The sequence below is a fragment of the Mesoplodon mirus genome (genome assembly GCF_964341445.2).
Source record: "Mesoplodon mirus genome assembly, chromosome: 14".
NCBI lineage: Eukaryota > Metazoa > Chordata > Mammalia > Artiodactyla > Ziphiidae > Mesoplodon > Mesoplodon mirus.
The window spans coordinates 43,371,988-43,393,595 of NC_138990.1; the positions used below are offsets into that span (position 1 = coordinate 43,371,988).

Consider the following 21,608-nt stretch of genomic DNA (forward strand, 5'->3'; position numbering starts at 1 on the left):
CAGCAGAGGTCACGTGGGGTGTGCAGTGGTTACAGCGTCACCCAAACCACCCACAGTGGACACATTCAACCAAGTGGTAACGTCTGGTGGTCTGATGCCTCATTTCCACATACTACTTTTTATAGCCCTGAAAATGGAAATCCTGGCATCTAAACACAGCCGAACATGTTAACACTAATACAAGGCACTGTGCTATGGGGTTTGGTTTACTTATAGGGAAGGTCATGTTTGCATAGATGGCTAGCGATTTTAGTGTGCAATAAAATAGAGGCCCCAGCACACGTGGCCTTGTGATGGATGAAGCAGCGTGACGCTCCGCCAGCTCAGGGGCAGCACCGGCTATCTTCTCCAGCCCCAGCCTAGTGGGCAGATCCCTAAGGCCCCTACAGGACAGTTTTTTGCTCAAAAAGCTGCAGGTCAAAGCGGACCCAGACCTCCCCAGTGGGGACCTCATGCAGCAGCAGTCGGCGGGTTGTAGGGCCTTTGCTTTCCTGTTCTGTTCGAATTTTTGCCACTGGAACTTCAGTGCGACCCAGGAAATCTGGTGAATAGACAAGTGAGAGTCAAAAGTCTTCTTTAAAAAACTGTTAAAAAACTATCACAGAAGGAGCGTCTGAAACAGGATTCATAAAACTTTCAAATTCAAAACAAGTAACTTTTGGTTAATGGCTGTTGGATACTGTGAATGGATGGATGCATGCAGAACAAGGGATTTGTGTGAGGGAAACTCAAACTGCTGGGAATCCAAGCCTCTTTGGTCGGGGAATGGCTCACCCATTCAGTAGGTGCCAGGAGCACAGCGTTTCCATTAGGTAAGCAGGGGTGACTGGGGTCAAAGACCTGAAACACACCTGAGGCCACCCCCGCTTTCCCCTGAGAAGGTACCCCACCTGCAGCCACTAAGAGCTGCTGAGGACCATGGCCTGTGTCACTGCCTTTAGGTGTCTTGGGGTGAAAACAAGGCTAAGCACCCTGCTTCCAGACCCCAGATCCTAGAGTATGGGGGAAACTTCATATCCCCGCCCCCACCTCCCCCCGAGTTATACTTTACCATCTGGTGAAAACTGGTCTCTGTCGAACATGGTAAGACACAGCACATCCTGATAAAGATCCTTAATAAAGAACTGGCAGTTAAAATTCCACTTGGGATTTAGTGTGTCCTGAAGGGTTCTGGTGGTGTAGCTCTGGGAGCCCATGCTGATTTCACAGTATGGATTGCTCTTTCCTGAACAAAAACAAACCAATATACATGTGGCATGTGACAACAGGGCCTTCTTTGAGCAGAAGCAGGATCTACACAGATGTTTCTCTATAGACCATGGCCGCAGGGGTCATTGCCTGAGGGTCTGCACCTGCCTTGTGGTCTCTGTTCCCAGTGCTGATGGCATCATAAACCTGGGGAGGGACTGACTGTGTGGGCTCGAACGCCAGGGCTGCTCCCCAGGAGCATGTGTCAGTGCAGCTTGCTTCCTGCTTTCTCCACTCAGAAGCACTGAGGAAGGAGGCATCGGTATTTATTGGGAAACTAGAGTGATAATAATTTTGGTCCAGTAACCATTTTAGTGGCACTGGAAATACTGACTTAAAAAGTGTCCCGTTATTCAATGTTCAGAAGAGTCATCAGCAAAGAGCAGGGTAGTTACCACACCAGTTGAATGAAAGAAGCATTTACCATTTGGTTTACAGGCTTTTAGTTCTGTAGCTTCAATGACATGCACCATCAGACGCCCGATGCCTGAAGACTTTTGAGAGCGAGCTACAAAAGAGGAAGACGAGTGATGTGAATTTCTTCTCTGAGAATGTAGACAGCGCAGTGATGACACTAAGCTGTAGATACTCACAGTCTTGTCTTTCTGACCAACCCCAGCACTCCACAGCCTCACGTGCCACTGAACTGGGCCTGGCAGCATCTGGCTGCTCTGTGACTTTGCCCAGACTGTGTCGCCTGCTAGGGCACCTCGCCACCATCTCTGCCCATCAGCATCCTACACGTCCTTCAGCATGCAGGTCCAATCTCACCTCCCGGATCCCTTCCCTCCTCTGTGCGTCCCACAGCCTGCTGGGTCTGAACTTCTGTGCCAGCCCATCCCCTCTGTCAGGAGGGGCCATGGCAGAGCACAGATTGTTTATTCATCCTTGTATTAACCCCTCAACTGCCTAGCAAGTAGTAATAGTAGTAACCTCATCATACATTATATTCATTCAGCACTTAAAAGCAGCTAACATTTATTGGATACTTACTTTGTGTTAGGCATGTGGTCGACTTTTACATAAGTTATAATACTTAAACTGCACATTTACAAGGTAGCTCTTTATAACTGCCATTGTCATGTATGAGAAAACTGAGTCTTAGAAATGACTATAACGTGCTTATGTCACAGAGCTTCTAAACGGCAAGGTCAAAAACATCAGATACCAAAGTCTACTTTCTTTTTTTAGAATTTATTTTTAATTATTATTTTTTTTGGCTGTGTTGCGTGGCATGTGGGATCTTAGTTCCCCAACCAGGGATTGAACCCATGCCCCCTGCAGTGGAAGTGGACTGGACCACCGGGGAAGTCCTCAAAGTCTACTTTCTTAACCACTCACCATAATTCCAATTACATGTAAACACTTTAGCTTATAAACTTAAGACCTTATTCTATTTAAGGAGGCACTCAGAAACACTTTTAATATGGAGAGAAATGAGTTAGTGAACTCAGACTATCTTGGTAACTATAAAGTTAGTTAAGCAGGGTTTGCCCTTAGGGGTTTAAAAACTAACAGAAAAGCTGCTTGGTGAGCTACTGACTTTTCAAAGCTCAGGGCAAGTAGAACCTTCTCTGTGAGAAGTGGCCCACCCCCCCTGTGTGCCCACCCGCCCAGCAGGCACTGGCATTCAGTTCCCCTTGAAGGCAGGGCTGGGCCATATTCATTTTGTAGGCCCAGTTAAGCCTAGCACAGGGCCTGGCACAGAGTAAGTAAGAAATGTCTAAAGAATGCAACACGTGGAAAGTGCATAACAATATGTACAGATAATGGTGTAAAGAAAAACTTGGATTTATCTTCGACCAATTAAGAGATCATTATATGCTTTCTGAAAAGATTCAATCATTTTTCAATAGCATGCCTTTAAAGTACCATTAAAATAAGATTCAATTAGCAAAAGCCTATTTACGTATACCTTTCAGGAGTATGTAACAAAATAAGGGAAACCTGAATAAAAAAACAAAGAGCTGCAACTCCAGCAGCCAGGAACCTAAGTGGGAGGACTGGTCAGGGAAGGGCCTCGTGCCATAGTCTGGTGGGAGACTGGAGGGTCTTAATAGGGCTGTGCCACCAGGAGAGGACAGGACTATGCAAATGGGGAAGAGAGCCATGGAGAGAACATGCGGGACTCAGCAACTGTCTAGAGATGCGGGGGGATGGGGGTGGTCAGAGCACCTTTCCAGTGTGCGCCCAAGGACAATACTACCGTCCGCTGAGATTCTCGGGAGGAGCTACTTCTGGAAGGAGGTTAGTTAATCCCACAGGAGGAGCGGTGCAGGCGTTTCTGGAGAGCAGGGGCTGCAGGGACAGCAGGCCAGCCGTGACCACTGAAGCTGGGGTGACATGAGGGGGAGAGGCTCAGAACCCCCGGGGAAGGTGGGAGGAAGCAGAGCTAGGAAGGAGATGACGAAAGAAGATCTGATGGTAGAAGGACCCTCAGGGGCGTCATGGGGTCCGGGGGAGGGAGGGGCCTCAATTTCCTGCTGTTGGGGAAAGCGAGCCGAGTTGTTGGGGGTGGTCACTGACGTCGTGTGAGCAAGCCATTCGCACAGAGTGGTGGGACAGCAAGCGGAGTGAAAGGCTCTTGAGTGTGGGGTCCCGGACCCAGTGCTGGGAGAGGGAGGCTGGCTGGACCTGGAGGAGGGCTGGGGTAGAGGCTGGGTGGGGGAGGAGCAGAGCGTGGATGAGCTGAGGGGAAACGGGCCGTAGAAGTGAAGTTTGATGGAGCAAAATGGACCAAGCAGAGGCGGGGCTGGTTATGCAAAGGACAGACCCCTCTTCCTGGAAACAGGAGTGAAGAGTGTGTGGGGGGAGGAGGGACAGAGACCTTGCCACAGAGGGAAGGGAGGTCCCAGGACTCACACTGGATGACCCCCGTCTGTGTAGGGGGCAGTGGCGGGGGGGGCTCAGGGAGGCCCCCAGGAGGTTTGAAACGGCTGTGGGAGGCCGAGCGGGCTCTGCCGAGCTCGCTCGCAGCAAGTCTGGTCTTTCAGGCTGTCCCTGTTTATCCCCTCACTGCAGGAGCAGCAGCCTGTGCCCTGAAGCTGGGACCTCGCCCACTGCCCAGGGCCCCCTGGTGGCTGGTTCCAACCCTCCCAGGCACACCCCCCCACACACACCCCGACTACCTTGATAAGCCTTCTCCCGTTTCTTCTTTTCGGTGTCGATATACTGCTCAGATGCTGCCTTGATCTTTTGGACCCAGGCCGTCCTGGAGGAGAAGCAGAGAGCGCCATTGGGCAGATTTCTCACACGTCTCACAGGTCCACCAGGAGCCCCAGAGCTCTGTGCTCGCTAACCTTGGCTTTGAGAAGTTCCCAATCATAGACTTCACAGTAATTCAACTGAAGGACTTGTTTGCTAATTGAGGATCAAGCTGAGAATTTCTAGAAAGTTCTTGACGGCACCAAGCACTTGTCAGGTGCTGGGTGCACAGAGATGGAAGATGCAATGGCAGCTCAGCATGACAAGTAACAGGTTCTACTGCACAGAGAGCTGTGCACACAGCGGAGGAGGAGCTACACCCAGAGGACAGAGGACGTGTAGCTGGCCAGGCAGGGAGGGAGGAAGGCACCCATGCAGAGGGCAGTGGGAGAGGGCAGTCAATCCGGCTGGAGTGCAGGGATGGGACTGAGACCCAGAGGCACAGGACGGCCTCAGAGAGCAGGCGAAGGAGCACAGACTGTCCCTGAGGGATTGCAGTAGGAAGTGAGGTGTCCGCTCTCCCACTTCAGGAGAGCCCGAGGAGAGGCTGGAGGCAGGGAAGTGTGTTAGAGGCGTTTGCGGTAACCTGGCACGTCTAAACCAAGGCCTGCCAGTGGGACTGTGGTGGAGGGGGAATTAGTAGGGTGTGAGCACAGGGGAGGTGGGTTTATGGCGGAGGGAGAGGTCAGGCTTTTTCCTAGGCCCCAAGGCAGGTCACACGTGGTCAGGACTGACCTCTCGTTAATGTTGTCTGTTCGGAGGGTGTAGACCCGGTCAATGTGAGAAATGTGGAAGACGGGCTCATCGCTGGAAGGGTCTGTGGGCAGTTTCACCAAGGCTTCATTCAGGAAAATGGGCTGAAAGAATTAGGGCCAAAACACAGGCTGTGAAATGGGTCAGAACACTCCACCCTCCTACGTCCAGAGAATTGTCTGTTGTGAAGAGCCTTGTTGAGAAGTAGGGGGGTCTAGCTTCCAGAGTCCTTTACTTAGGAGAAAAGAAACTGCCTCTGTTTCGTGGAAGTAAATATTTAGGGTAGATCAGATGTTACTAAAGTGGGGACAGGAGCTCCGAGTGTCTGACAGCTCACGTGACAGGGTCTCTCCTCCAGGCACTGACACTTGACCCTTCGCGTCAGCCTTGGTTTTACGGAGAGACCCGATGCTGAATGTGGACGGAGGTGGGATCACACATCGTGTTTGCTGGGAAGGAAGCTGGAATCCATAGCTGGAATCCAGCTGGTGGCTGTCAGAGGGCAGTGAAGGCCCAGCCACACTAGGCTTCTTCCCTGGGAAGTGACAAAGGAAGCGTGAGCCGTCTGGAGGCAGGTGGAGAGTCCCATGAGGACAGGAAAGGCTCAGGCTGGGAAGGAGGTCCTTAAAGTAAAGGAAACACCTCGTTGTGCTCTTGATGCTACTGCCAGGAACGTGACACTTACCATTTTATACATTTTGAATTGAGCGTTGGACTTAGAGCTGAAAAGTTTCTCGGAGCCCGAGGAAACAGCAAACTGCTTGACCATGTAGGTGAGAAGCAGGAAGTCATTGAAGAGGAACCCATGCAGCTCCTTGTTGCTCTTGGTCTTGTACAGCTTTCCGCTGTGCAGGAGCTTGCGGGGCCCCAGGCAGTTGGTGAGGGAGTTGAAAACAAGTTGCTTAAAGAGAAAGAAACTGTCACTTTGTAACTCCCAGCACCCCGGGCGAGGCCAGTGCCCTGGACCTGAGGGAGGTGCGGTAGACCTTCTAGGTGGGAATGTGGCTGTAATCATTCACTTTTACACAGAAGATCCTTACATTTATTTCTCTTCAAAGTTCAAACTGGCACAGTGAAAATAATTATTTACAAAACCACAGAATACTGATTCTACCGGCTGAATTCAAAGAACTCAAAACATCTCTCTTTATGAGAAAGGAAGATGACAACCCAAGAATGGGCAGGATGGTGAGTCTGCATGGGCTGAGCTGAGGCACAGACTGTCTACACTAGGGGAAGGCACGAACCTGGTTCCCCACCCACAGCCTGCCTGGCGGCACCCAGCTCAGCCCCACAGGCCTCACCTCCGCGAGACCTTCACACTGCACGTGAGTCTGGATCCACTCCAGTCGGTCTGAATTTTCCTTCTCCCGAACTCCTTCATTAACTTGCGAGCAGAGCTCCTCTGCCCGCTCGAGGGCCAGCTTCAGAGAGGAGTGGTCTACGTGATTTTCTGGGGTGTTCTCCAGAATCTGGAAGAGAGGGGGCTGCGTCATGTGGGATGTCGTATGTCTTCCACCTGCCCTGCCAGCCGGATGCTGGGCGCTGGAAATACAATAGTGGGCGAGACAGTCGTTTACCCTTGAGAGGCTCAGGGCCCCCAAGTTCTCGGGGAGACAGGTGACTCAGTGACAAGAGGGTGGGCCAAGTGCTACATGGACCAAGTGCCCTGTGGGTCTCTGGTGGCTCTGGGGGTAGGCTGTATGTGTAAGGGTGCCTCCCTACTTCCCCCAGTAACTTAAGCCATGTGCCTTTAGGGTGAACCCCCCAGTATAAACTGGCTGCACCTTTGATAAGTATGTTAACTTGCTGAATAGCAACATTTCATTATATTTTGGGGGTCATTGATCCTTCTGAGAAATCTGCTGAAAGCAATGAATCCCCTGCCACGGAAAAAACACAATAAAACCATGTTGTCAGCATGTAGGAAAATGCATTCATTTCACTGGGAAGTGACTTCACACTAATGTTCCAAAGGTAAAGGGATAGAGCATGCAAATTTGTGTGGTACCTCTGGAAATGAGCGGGCCCATCAGTAGATGACTCCTGTGCTTCATTTACAGTTCCAAAATGTGAAAAAGCTCTGAAAGCCTAAAGCTTTTTTCATTACTCATTTAGTGGCAAAACTTGACCTAACCTGAAGAGATGAACTTTTTAAGTCTACTTATCATGATTATTCATGAATTTCTCTGGAGGGCTGTTAATGTGTTGCTTATTAGTGCTGCCCAGGCTTTGTTGGGGTGTCATGTAATATACAGCATTTGAATTACATGCTGAATTCTGAAACACATCTGGCCCCAAATATTTCAGGTAAGGGACTGTGGATTAATGTATATTAATGGGTCCATTTGGTATCAGAACTGTGACATTAGCTCTGTAACATAAGGTCTATATTGAGTTAACATGGCTTACAGGCCAGAGATTAAGGCATAATCAATAAAAGCAACAGTCTTATATTATTTCTACTGTTTTTCTTTGTCAGATGATTAAAATTACCTCAGTGATTACCTGTGGAATAATCCTTTGAAAGTCTGCCTTCTCCCTAGAAGGCATATCAGCTTGAGAGGCCAACATTGTTTGTGTCAAAAAGATGAATGGAATTTTAGAGGGACTGTGTAGTCAGCCAGCTGAGGTAGGATACAGCCAGGGGATGATGATGAGCTATCTAGGACACTGACTTGGAGACTGCTGGGACGTCTAGGTTACATATTCAGTTGGTAGATGAATTCAGGTCTCAGCAGGAAGACTGGACTCCAAGGTCATACTAACTGTGGACTCTTTCCACAGCTGGAGACCTAGAGGGCGTTGCCCTGCCTAGACAACATACACTCATGACCCCGAGAGACCAGGGAGCTTCCTGGGAAGGGGGAGGACAGGTAACCCAAATGACCATGGATACCTCTTTTATTTGCCCACTTCAAGGATTTATCCCTTCAGACTGCATGTGTATCCATGGGCGCGTGCGCGCGCACACACACGGTGCCTGGTCCAGCAGACAGTGGAGTCGGACCATGTGGTGGGTGAGTGGCTGCTGTATTTGGAGGCTCCCTATCAGCCTCTGTGAACCTCAAAGGGTCCTGCTTCTCCCAGCCGGGCACTCACACTTCTGATGAGGAGGGGGTAGCGGGTGATCCTCTGCATGGGCTTCAGCAGGAAGCTGGAAAGGGGCATTCCTTTACATCGAGGGTCAGATGCCAGCTTCTGCAAAATAATTGAGGCTTGTGAGGAAATCATAGCCCAAGGAGAACAAGGAAACATTGGCTATTCTCCTGACTTTGACCACCTTTTAGATTTCTAACTTCTTTTAAAAACTCAGGATCCAAAATGATACGTATCAGGTTAACAGCAGGAATATCCCACCTCATGTGCCAAAGCCAGCGGATGCTTTCAGTTCTTTCTTACGTGCGTTTGGCAGCCTGTGCGATCCCTCCCTCCCAGTGCTTCCAGAACCAGACTGTCTTCCCAGCCCACTGACCCTCTCAGTCTTCCTCACTCCTTTCCTCTCCTCTGCCCAAGATCCCACACGACTGAGCCCCACAGTGGGACCTGACCAGCTGTGGAGCTCTACACTTGCCAAATTACTCTCGGTCTCACCTGGATGTCCCAAAGGCACCTCAATACCTCAGCATAGCCCCAAGTGGAGTCCTCATCTTCCCTCATAAAAGCATCCTCTTCCACCCCATTCCTATCAGAGTTGGTAGCACCATTCTTCACCCACTCACCTTCCCCCGCACATACCTAGGAGTTACCACTGATGCCAGTCTGTCTTCTAAGTAGCTCTTGATCTCCCCCATCTCTGCCTGCTCATCACCCTGCTTCATTCATAACAATACATTTACTGAGCACCTGCTATGAGCCGGGCTCACAATGTCCCTTCTGCTCTTCCTTCACTTGGCTAATTCATATTCATCTCTGAAGACTCAGATTAGCCTCCTCCAGTGCAGGCTCTCCCCTTCTTCACGCCTCCCCTCCTTTTCAGTGATCCTTCTCAAGCCCCCAAGGCTTCCTTTATCATCGTGCCACATCTGGACTGGGTAACACAGGTAGAGGCATCACATATGAGGTGTCTCTATAACTCCCACCCAGACCGTTAACTCCAGGATGCCAAGGACCACATTTATTTGCTTCTACTCCTAGGACTAGTACAGTACCTAACAGAGTAGCTAGTACTCTAGTATGATCATTTTAATGACTGAAAAATAATACATTTACTATAATTTACCTAATCATTTCCCACTATGGGATATTAAAATTACCCCCCTCCTTTTGTTTTTGGATATATATATATGTTTCTAAGACAAGCATCTTCATGGTATTTATTTCTATATTTTCTGAGTCTTTTTAAAAAGTAACATTTTAGAACACAGCTTGTTAGATCTGCTTTTTAATGTAATCAACACCACGCCTTTCATTATGAGACTAAACACTTTTTATTTATTTTTGCTATTACAATTGTGACACTGACGTCCTATTTACATCCTATTGTTTTAATTCCTATTTTTATCACTATTTGAAAAAATTTTAAACCTTTTACTATGCTTTAGAAGGTAAACGTCCTATATTTAATTCTTATTATTTTAAAATGTTCACATATACTCATAATTCCACATTTATGTAATTATTCTGATTAACGTTTGTTTCTGTGATCTTGGTTTCTTTCCATGTTTCTTCTAGTTCCTTTCTAGGCAACACCTTGCCTCCCACCAACTGAAGGGTTCTGCCCTCAGTGCCTTATACTGAACCATTTTTACATCCCTGAGATCATCATAAGATAAATAAATAAAATTAGCATTTATTGAATGCTTACTATGTGCTGGTCTCTGTGCTAAAGTACTTTAAAAGTAGTATCTGATTATCTCCAGGTGAGAGATGAGGGGACTTAAGGCACCAAATGTTAAGAAACTTGCCCTGGTCACAAAGTGGACCATGATGGGGCTGGAATTTCAGCCCGAGCAGTCCAATTCTGAAGGCTGTCTTGTTCTGAGCATGAAACTGTGTTGCCTCTTGGCATTGATCCTATTTGGTTATGACAGACTCTTCTTTTCATGTAATGCTTAATTTTATTCACTGTTATTTTAATTAAGATTTTAACAACTATATTTATAAAAGATATTGGGTTATAACTTTTTTTTTCATTTTTGTAATTAAACACAAATACAAAAATGGGCCTTGGCGTTAGAGTCACTTTTGTCTTATATAATGAATTAGGTAGGCTTTCTATTTTTTTCTGGGATCTGTAACAGTTTATATAAAATGGAACAATCTATTCCTTTACTGTTGTAAATAATTCACCATTAAATCCATCAAGTAAAACTAGCTCCTCTTTTAGGGTAGGTTACTCAGTTTTTTCCCTTGTTTAATATTATCTTCAGATTTTCTATTCTTTTTTTTTAACAGCTTTATTGGACTATAGTTAACTTTACAATGTTGTGTTAGTTTCTGCTGTATAACAAAGTGAATCAGCTATACATGTACATATATCCCCATATCTCCTCCCTCTTGCATCTCCCTCCCTCCCACCCTCCCTATCCCACCCCTCTAGGTGGTCACAAAGCACCGAGCTGATCTCCCTCTGCTATGCGGCTGCTTCCCACTAGCTATCTATTTTACAGCTGGTAGTGTACGTATGTCCATGCCACTCTCTCACTTTGTCCCAGCTTCCCCTTCCCACATCCTCAAGTCCATTCTCTACGTCTGTGTCTTTATTTCTGTCCTGCCCTGGGTTCATCAGAAACATTTCTGTTTTTTTAGATTCCATATTATGTGTTAGCATACGGTATTTGTTTTTCTGACTTACTTCACTCTGTATGACAGGCTCTAGGTCCATCCATCTCACCACAAATAGCTCAATTTCATTTTTTATGGCTGAGTAATATTCCATTGTATATATGTACCACATCTTTATCCAGTCATCTGCTGATGGACACTTAGGTTGCTTCGATGTCCTGGCTATTTTAAGTAGTGCTGCACAACAGACACTGGTCTCTTTCTGAATTATGGTTTTCTCATGGTATATGCCCAGTAGTGGGATTGCTGGGTCAAACGGTAATTCTATTTGTAGTTTTTTAAGGAACCTCCATACTGTTTGCCACAGTGGCTGTATCAATTTACATTCCCACCAACAGTGCAGGAGGGTTCCCTTTTCTCCACACCCTCTCCAGCATTTACTGTTTGTAGATTTTTTGATGATGGCCATTCTGACCGGTATGAGGTGGTATCTCATTGTAGTTTTGATTTGCATTTCTCTAATGATTAGTGAGGTTGAGCATTCTTTCATGTGTTTGTTGGCAATCTGTATATCTTCTTTGGAGAAATGTCTATTTAGGTCTTCTGCCTGTTTTTGGATTGGGTTGTTTGTTTTTTTGATATTGAGCTGCATGAGCTGCTTGTATATTTTGGAGATTAATCCTTTGTCAGTTGCTTCGGTTGCAAATATTTTCTCCCATTCTGAGGGTTGTCTTTTCATCTTGTTTATGGTTTCCTTTGCTGTGCAAAAGCTTTTAAATTACATTAGGTCCCATTTGTTTATTTTTGTTTTTATTTCCATTTCTCTAGAAGGTGGGTCAAAAAGGATCTTGCTGTGATTTATGTCATAGAGTGTTCTGCCTATGTTTTCCTCTAAGAGTTTTATAGTGTCTGGCCTTACATTTAGGTCTTTAATCCATTTTGAGTTTATTGTTGTGTTTGGTGTTAGGAAGTGTTCTAATTTCATTCTTTTACATGTCCCTGTCCAGTTTTCCCAGCACCACTTATTGAAGAGGCTGTCTTTTCTCCATTGTATATTCTTGCCTCCTTTATCAAAGATAAGGTGACCATATGTGTGTGGGTTTATCTCTGGGCTTTCTATCCTGTTCCATTGATCTATATTTCTGTTTTTGTGTCAGTACCATACTGTCTTGATTACTGTAGCCTTGTAGTATAGTCTGAAGTCAGAGAGCCTGATTCCTCCAGCTCCGTTTTTCTTTCTCAAGATTGCTTTGGCTATTCGGGGTCTTTTGTGTTTCCATACAAATTGTGAAATTTTTTGTTCTAGTTCTGTGAAAAATGCCATTGGTAGTTTGATAGGGAGTGCATTGAATCTGTAGATTGCTTTGGGCAGTAGTTATTTTCACAATGTTGATTCTTCCAATCCAAGAACATGGTATATCTCTTCAACTGTGTGTATCGTCTTTAATTTCTTTCATCAGTGTCTTATAGTTTTCTGCATACTGGTCTTTGTCTCCTTAGGTAGGTTTATTCCTAGGTATTTTATTCTTTTTATTGCAATGGTAAATGGGAGTGTTTCCTTAATTTCTCTTTCAGATTTTTCATCATTAGTGTGTAGGAATGCAAGAGATTTCTGTGCATTAATTTTGTATCCTGCTACTTTAACAAATTCATTGATTAGCTCTAGTAGTTTTCTGGTAGCATCTTTAGGATTCTCTATGTATAGTATCATGTCATCTGCAAACAGTGACAGTTTTACTTCTTCTTCTCCAATTTGGATTCCTTTTATTTCTTTTTCTTCTCTGATTGCCATGGCTAAAACTCCCAAAACTATGTTGAATGACAGTGGTAAGAGTGGGCAACCTTGTCTTGTTCCTGATCTTAGAGGAAATGGTTTCCGTTTTTCATCATTGAGAACAATGTTGGCTGTGGGTTTGTCATATATGGCTTTTATTATGCGGAGGTAGGTTCCCTCTATGCCTACTTTCTGGAGAATTTTTATCATAAACTGGTGTTGAATTTTGTTGAAAGCATTTCTGCATCTATTGAGATTACCATATGGTGTTTATCCTTCAATTTGTGAATTCGATGTATCACAATGACTGATTTGCATATATTGAAGAATCCTTGCATTCCTGGGATAAACCCCACTTGATCATGGTGTATGATCCTTTTAATGTGCTGTTGGAGTCTGTCTGCTAGTATTTTGTTGAGGATTTTTGCATCTGTGTTCATCAGTGATATTGGCCTGTAGTTTTTGTGTGTGTGTGTGTGACATCTTTGTCTGGTTTTCATATCAGGGTGATGGTGGCCTCATAGAATGAGATTGGGAGTGTTCCTCCCTCTACTATATTTTGGAAGAGTTTAAGAAGGATATGTGTTAACTCTTCTCTAAATGTCTGATAGAATTCACCAGTGAAGCCATCTGGTCCTGGGCTTTTGTTTGTTGGAAGATTTTTTTTTTTTTTTTTTTTTTTGTGGTATGTGGGCCTCTCACTGTCGTGGCCTCTCCCGTTGCGGAGCACAGGCTCCGGACGCACAGGCTCAGCGGCCATGGCTCACGGGGGCAGCCTCTCCACGGCATGTGGGATCTTCCCGGACCGGGGCACGAACCCGTGTCCCCTGCATCGGCAGGCGGACTCTTGACCACTGCGCCACCAGGGAAGTCCTGTTGGAAGATTTTTAATCACAATGTCAATTTCAGTACTTGTGATTGGTCTGTTTATAGTTTCTGTTTCTTGCTGGTTCAGTCTCGGAAGGTTGTGCTTTTCTAAGAATTTGTCCATTTCTTCCAGGTTTTCCATTTTATTGGCATATAGTTGTAGTAATCTCTCATGATCCTTTGTATTTCTGCAGTGTCAGTTGTTACTTCTTTTCATTTCTAATTCTGTTGATTTGAGTCTTCTCCCTTTTTTTCTTGATGAGTCTGGCTAATGGTTTATCAATTTTGTTTATCTTCCCAAAGAACCAGCTTTTAGTTTTATTGATCTTTGCTACTGTTTCCTTCATTTCTTTTTCATTGATTTCTGATCTGAGCTTTATGATTTCTTTCCTTCTGCTAACTTTGGGGTTATTTGTTGTTGTTGTTCTTCTTTCTCTAATTGCTTTAGGTGTAAGGTTAGGTTGTTTATTTGAGATTTTTCTTTTTTCTTGAGGTAGGACTGTATTGCTATAAACTTCCCTCTTAGAACTGCTTTTGCTGCATCCCATAGGTTTTGGGTCATCGAGTTTTCACTGTCATTTGTTTCTAGGTAATTTTTTTTTGAAGTAAAGAAAAGGGTGGAATGTAATCTTTATTTACAGGACACTGCAAGATATGAAATCCCACACAGAAATAGAAACCCATTGAGAGGAGAAGCTTCATACAGTATGTACAGTTTGGAAATGTTCAAGCATAGTTTCTTTGTAAAAAGTGCTACAATAACAAACCACATGTAAAAAGAGTTCTTAGTAGAGAAACAGTAAGACAAACTTCTACCAAACATAGTACACAACAAACAATTTTATGCCTCAGAGGTACAATCTAAAAGCTGTAGGTCCCAGCAGCACCATCCTGAACTTAGAATGTATACCCTTCAGAGGTAGTTTCCGGCACAACATTTTGATCTTCCTCTTCTTCCACAGAGAAATACTTCTCAATCAAGTTTAATGAAGCTTTGTACACAGACTCATTTTCATGGTTTTGTAGAGCTTCAATTTCGTCCAAACTTCCACATTCTTCAATCATTATACTAAGTTTCTCAGTTTCACCTAGTTTCTCAGCAGCCTGAAAGATATTTGAAATGGCATCCAGGATAACCAGAATAATTTTGGTGCCTTTTGCAGTTAGGAGGTTCATCAATGGTTCTCTTATGCCACAATGAACAAGGTATACGATCTGCTCAACTGTTCTGCCACTTGTATAGTTGGTCACAGCCCATCCAGCTTCCTTTTGTGTCTTAAAGTCTGCCTTAGAGAGAATGCCAACAAGGAATGGGACTAATCCATGATTTATGACTTGCTATATCTTGTCCTGGTGGCCAGCCGTAATGTTTGACATTGTCCACATAGCTTCCTTCTGAATATTAGTTTTGGAGTTCGTTAGCAGGCTGGGAAAGATGGCAAGTGCTCCTGCATCCATTACAACCTGAGTCTTCATCTGTCCCAGTGACAATATTCCCTATGGCTCTTAGCGTGGGAATCACAATGGGCAATTCAGTAGCTCCTAAAAGCTTCACAAGTTGGGGTACAACCCCAGTTTTCACAACCATTTCAATCCATTCATTTGGACCATTGGTAAGGTAGGAAATAGCCCAGCAGGTATCAGCTAAAACTTCTGGATCATCGTGATGCAGGAGATGAACTAAAGTAGGAAGAATTTGCTCAACAGCATCTAAGGGGGTGTGCAGGATTCTTGTTGTGACAAAGATTTGAAAGGGTCCAGGTAAGATTATGTAAGTAACCACATGCTAAAGATGACGTATCAGGAACCACCAAAAGTGCCAACAGCGGGTCAACTGCACCATACTTCATAACCAAGTCTTGGAAAACTGAGCCATCACCTGCCATGTTTCCTAGAGCCCATACAGCTTGTTCACTGATGTGAGCATGGGAAAATGCCAACAGAGAAATGGATGCTGGGATAGCACCTCCATCTACCACAGCCTTGGTCTGTTCTGATGTCCCGGAAGCAATGTTAGTGAGGGCCCAAGCAGATTCAAACTGAATGGGACTACAATCAGTTCTGCCCAAGAAGGACACAATTTTGGAATCAAACCAGCCCAGATTATGCTGTCTATGGGGGGCTGTTTTTCCCTAGAAAGCAGTTTCCTAGCAGCTTGAGTAGCTTGGAGCTGGCTTTCCAAATTGTTGCTATTTATGCCTTTGACAATGTCATCAACAGACCTATTTACAATGCCCTGGTTGTTGTGGTTTTCCTGCAGTGGAGAAGCAGCAGCATCTGGAAAAGAGCTGACATCCTTTTCAGCATCTGGTCATACTTCTTAGCTTTCCAGAACTCCACATTAACCTCTATTCAGTGCTGCCTCATTTCTGTACTTTCTTTCCCCTTGTTCTTGAATCTGTTAAGGCAGGCAGCTGGTGAATTAGAATTCTCATTGGTGGACATGGTTATGAGACCAAGGGAGAAAGCTACACAGCTGGCTCAAGCTTCCACAGGAAGTGGTGCGGGGCACACAGGCTGCGGATCAGCTGCCCTCAAAACGTCCACCATGGTCAGCCTGAGGATGGTGTTTCAGCCTGAGGATGGTGTTTCTAGGTAGCTTTTGATTTCTTCTTTGATTTCTTCAGTGATCTCTTGGTTATTTAGTAGCGTATTGTTTAGCCTCCACGTATTTGTATTTTTTACAGTTTTTTTTCCTGTAATTGATATCTAGCCTCATAGCGTTATGGTTGGAAAAGATACTTGATATGATTTCAATTTTCTTAAATTTACCAAGGCTTGATTTGTGACCCAAGATATGATCTATCCTAGAGAATGTTCCATGAGCACTTGAGAAGAAAGTGTATTCTGTTGTTTTTGGATGGAATGTCCTATAAATATCAATTGAGTCCATCTTGTCTAATGTGTCATTTAAAGTTTGTGTTTCCTTATTTATTTTCATTTTGGATGATCTGTCCATTGGTGAAAGTGGGGTGTTAAAGTCCCCTACTATTATTGTGTTACTATCGATTTCCCCTTTTATGGCTGTTAGCATTTGCCTTATGTATTGAGGTGCTCCTATGTTGGGTGCATAAATATGTACAATTGTTATATCTTCTTCTTGGATTGATCCCTTCCTTGATCATTATGTAGTGTCCTTCTTTGTCTCTTGTAATAGTTTTTATTTTAAAGTCTATTTTATCTGATATGATTGAGAACTGCTACTCCAGCTTTCTTTTGATTTCCATTTGCATGGAATATCTTTTTCCATCTCATCACTTTCAGTCTGTATGCGTCCCTAGGTCTGAAGTGGGTCTCTTGTAGACAGCATATATATGGGTCTTGTTTTTGTATCCATTCAGCCAGTCTACATCTTTTGGTTGGAGCATTTAATCCATTTACATTTAACGTCATTATCGATATGTATGCTCCTATTACCATTTTCTTAATTGTTTTGGGTTTGTTTTTGTAGGTCTTTTCCTTCTCTTGTGTTTCCTCTCTAGAGAAGTTCCTTTAAAATTTGTTGTAAATCTGGTTTGGTGGTGCTGAATTCTCTTAACTTTTGCTTGTCTGTAAAGGTTTTAATTTCTCCGTCAAATCTGAATGAGATCCTTACTGGATAGAGTAATCTTGGTTGTAGGTTTTTCTTTCATCACTTTAAATATGTCCTGCCGCTCCCTTCTGGCTTGCAGAGTTTCTGCTGAAAGACCAGCTGTTAACCTTATGGGGATTCCCTTGTATGTTATTTGTTGCTTTTCCCTTGCTGCTTTTAATATTTTTTCTTTGTATTTAAGTTTTGATAGTTTGATTAATATGTGTCTTGGCATGTTTCTCCTTAGATTTATCCTGTATAGGACTCTCTGCACTTCCTGGACTTGACTATTTCCTTTCCCATGTTAGGGAAGTTTTCAACTATAATCTCTTCAAATATTTTCTCAGACCCTTTCTTTTTCTCTTCTTCTTCTGGGATCCCTATAATTTGAATGTTGGTGCGTTTAATGTCGTCCCAGAGGTCTCTGAGACTGTCCTCAATTCTTTTCATTCTTTTTTTTTATTCTGCTCTGTGGTAGTTATTTCCACTATTTTATCTCCCACGTCACTTATCCGTTCTTCCGCCTCAGTTATTCAGCTACTGATTCCTTCTAGAGAATTTTTAATTTCACTTATTGTGTTGTTCATCATTGTTTGTTTGCTCTTTAGTTCTCCTAGGTCCTTGTTAAACGTTTCTTGTATTTTCTCCATTCTATTTCCAAGATTTTGGATCATCTTTACTATCATTACTCTAAATTCTTTTTCAGGTAGACTGCCTATTTCCTCTTCATTTGTTTGGTCTGGTGGGTTTTTACTTTGCTCCCTCATCTGCTGCATATTACTCTGGCTTCTCATTTTGTGTAACTTATGACCCCTTTGGGGTCTCCTTTTCACAGGCTGCAGGTTCATTGTTCCTGTTGTTTTTGGTGTCTGCCCCCAGTGGGTAAGGTTGGGTCAGTGGCTTATGTAGGCTTCCTGATGGAGGGGACTGGTGCCTGTGTTCTGGTGGGTGGGGCCGAATCTTGTCTTTCTGGTAGATGGGGCTGCATGTAGCAGTGTGTTTCGCGGTGTCTATGAACTTAGAATGATTTTAGGCAGCCTCTCTGCTAATGGGTGGGGCTGTGTTCCTGTCTTGCTAGTTGTTTGGCATGGAGCATCCAGCACTGGAGCTTGCTTGCTGTTAAGTGGAGCTGGGTCTTAGCATTGAGACGAAGATCTCTGGGAGAGCTCTCACCAATTGATATTACATGGGGCTGGGAGGTCTTTGGTGGTACAATGTCCTGAACTCAGCTCTCCAACCTTGGAGGCTCAGGCCTGACACCAGGCCAGAGCACCAAGACCCTGTCAGCCACACAGGAGGTTAATTAACTGAGTGTGTACTACATCTTCTACCCAAACTGCTGTTTCATGAAGAGGCCTCCTAGAATCACCTAGAGAAAACCACCTATGTTTTCTTAAAGGAGTTTTATGATTTCAGGTCTATGTTCAAGTCTTTAATCTGTAAGCAAAAACAGCATACTGTGCAATTCTGCTGCAAAGCTTATAGACTTTCCTGTACTTCTTCCACTACTTGAAGTGGCAGTAGACATTGGGCTGGCTGCAGTATTATTCATTTGTGGCTTAAATGGACAGGTCACTTGCTGGCTTTATTCCAGATAGCTCATCTCTGCTCTAAGAATATTTGTAGACCTGGCTGCACGTCCCACACGGAGAATGTGCGGGTAGAGATGGTGCAGTTTCTGCGGCGGTGGCCCGGGACATGCTTGGAAAGGGGCGGGTGGGGGGCTGAGAGTGTCTAAAGGGAAAGGGTGGCTGGGCGCGGACGGTGGGGGCAAGATGGCACGAGCCTGACTCTCTCTAGATGTTCTACTCTTACTGAATCAGTTTTCAAACTTTAATAGAAAACTACAAGTTTTGTTAATGTTTTCATATTTATTAGCATATATTTTGAAATATATACACTTTTAAGAAATAACTTTGTATCTATTCTTGTTTTTACTTGTGGTTTTTTTTCTCTTTTTCTATTAGATTTAGCGGAGTTATATTTTATCAGTTCTTTTCGCTGTACCTGTTTGCAAACATATTGATATCATTTGTGCTTTTATCTTTATTACTTCCTCTATTTTCCTCTTAGAATTTTATCCTCTGCCTATATATCTTATATTTTATGCTTATTTTTCCATTCTTTTCTGATAATAAAAATACTAAATTATGCACTTTCCCATAAAGTACTACTGTGGCTGTATAATATATCCCAATATAAAGTACTTCACAACAACAACAAAGATGCAAAAAAAAGAAAACAGATTTTTCTTTCATTTCCCTCATCATTTTAACATGTTTAGTAATATTTCTATTACTGAACAACATCAATAAAAATGACTTATCAAAATGTGATTTTCTATAGTGATATAACCAGACATATGAAGCTCATTGCTGTATCACTGTAAGGTTGTTGCTGACTCATTATATTATATATATATATATATATATATTTTAAATTTATTTATTTATTTTTTGCGGTACGCGGGCCTCTCACTGCTGTGGCCTCTCCCGTTGCGGAGCACAGGCTCAGGACGCGCAGGCTCAGTGGCCATGGCTCACGGGCCTAGTCGCTCTGCGGCATGTGGGATCTTCCCAGACGGGGGCACGAACCCATGTCTCCTGCATCGGCAGGCAGACTCTCAACCACTGCGCCACCAGGGAAGCCCTCATTATATTATATACAGTGAATATACAAATAGTGTACTTTCTGAGTACAGTTCTAGCATTATTTCTCCTTACCAGCTGCTTGTTTTTTTTTTTTTTTTTGCGGTACGCGGGCCTCTCACTGTTGTGGCCTCTCCCGTTGCGGAGCACAGGCTCCGGATGCGCAGGCTCAGCGGCCATGGCTCACGGGCCCAGCCGCTCCGCGGCATATGGGATCCTCCCAGACCGGGGCACGAACCCGTATCCCCTGCATCGGCAGGCGGACTCTCAACCACTGCGCCACCAGGGAGGCCCCAGCTGCTTGTTTTTAATTTATGACCATGGCATCATGGAACCAAATGTTTTCTGTCTTCTCATTGGTTTCTGGAAGGTTTTATGACAGCTGCGTACACTTCTTGTATATGTATAGGATCACAGATGCGCTTTTTATTTATTATCCTAATTCCTAGTGTCACCATTTTTTTTCCTACTCTCATTTCCTTTTGTCTCATTTTATTCATACACTTTTTTTTTTGGCCACACCATGCAGCTTGTGGGATCTCTGTTTCCCGATCAGGAATTGAACCCGGGCCACGGCAGTGAAAGCACCAAATCCTAACCACTGGACCACCAGGGAATTCCCCATCCACTTATTTAAAAATTTTTTTTATCTTGTTGAATTTTATATGTTTAAGTGAGCTATTTTATATTCCTTCTGGAATAAGATGGGTATAAAATAAATACAATTTACAAAATTAAGAAAGTGACATTCTGGACTTCTTTGGAGTATGAAGTAGCTGATGTATGTAAGTAGGCTTAAAAAAAACACTCTGCTATTTAAGATGGGCAAAATCATGGTCCCAGTGCCAAGAAAAATCAATTCAACATGAAAGGCAACTCAAAGCAATCAGAAAATTCTTTGCCGTATCTGTTTCCTTTGGAAGGTGATGGAGATGGCCTTCTCCACTGCTGAGATTCCCCACCATGCCGCCATACACCCCTGCCTCCTGGCTCAGAACAAGACTGACCTACTTACATTCCCAGAATGGAGTTACCTTTAAAAATTCTTTGAAGTCTGCGTGTTCATCTGTCTTCTGCTGTAAAAGAGCTGCTCCATTCAGCTGACAGCTGCAGAACCGGATGTAAGCCTGCATGTGGGACAGCTCAGCTGCCAGGATGTCCCCAATCATCTGCACGGGCATCTTCTCACCCCCGGTCTTCTTCCGTACTCGCAAGGCCCTGCAACCAACACACACTCTCACTTCCCGTTTCTAACTGAATGTGCTTTGCAAATGAAGGATGAATACTTTGCGAGACTAATGGTAATGACAACCAGCGAGTTACCTAAAAACCTCTGGCACCGTGAGGGAAAAGTCAGGAGGAGGAGGCAGCGAGGGCCTAAAGCCCTGCCTGCCCAGCCAACCTGGGTGAGCTGCTAGAAAGAAGAAGAAGAAAATGAAGTTTGTGCACTTGGGTGTTCCTAGGTCTTTGGAATTGTTTTGGATTCAGCTTAGTATCTTAGCAAAGTTTCTTTTGAAAATTTTCTAACTTGTTTTCAGCTGAACCAAGAAGAAAAAAATGTCCACCCTCTGTAAGGGAAAAAAGGGAGCAGGAGCCCACAGAGGCCATGTGTGGAGGCGGCATCGTTCCCAGAGAGCTGCTGAGCCCCAAGGAGGGCGGAGAGGCAGCAAGCGCTGGGACTGCTCATGCCTCCCCACAGGAGACTGTCCTCACGGGCGTAAGGGACAGAAAATCACCACAGGCAACGGAATTTCACACTGGACTTAGGAGAGTGCCAGACCAGCCAGTTATGTCTAGGCCATGAGCTGCAGCTTCT

At 44.4% G+C, this 21,608-nt stretch overlaps 1 protein-coding gene and 1 pseudogene across 7 annotated transcripts in view; both read right to left on the reverse strand.

The window, feature by feature from the left end:
- Positions 1 to 234: 234 nt before the first annotated feature.
- Positions 235 to 21,608, reverse strand: part of ITSN2 (intersectin 2) — a 168,944-nt gene continuing 147,570 nt past the window's right edge. For all 6 annotated transcript variants that reach the window (XM_082642216.1, XM_082642217.1, XM_082642215.1 and 3 more), the window contains 9 exons: positions 20,827 to 21,010; positions 8,308 to 8,406; positions 6,510 to 6,677; positions 5,891 to 6,106; positions 5,188 to 5,309; positions 4,377 to 4,459; positions 1,673 to 1,756; positions 1,052 to 1,225; positions 235 to 541 (listed from right to left, as the gene is read on the reverse strand). In XM_082642216.1, the coding sequence (XP_082498342.1) occupies positions 384 to 541; positions 1,052 to 1,225; positions 1,673 to 1,756; positions 4,377 to 4,459; positions 5,188 to 5,309; positions 5,891 to 6,106; positions 6,510 to 6,677; positions 8,308 to 8,406; positions 20,827 to 21,010 (1,288 nt within the window). In that variant the 3' untranslated portion in view covers positions 235 to 383. The remainder of the gene's footprint in view (positions 542 to 1,051; positions 1,226 to 1,672; positions 1,757 to 4,376; positions 4,460 to 5,187; positions 5,310 to 5,890; positions 6,107 to 6,509; positions 6,678 to 8,307; positions 8,407 to 20,826; positions 21,011 to 21,608) is intronic.
- LOC309815711 (importin subunit alpha-1-like) lies at positions 14,435 to 16,060 on the reverse strand (annotated as a pseudogene). The gene has a single exon. The product of its transcript is annotated as an importin subunit alpha-1-like (transcript).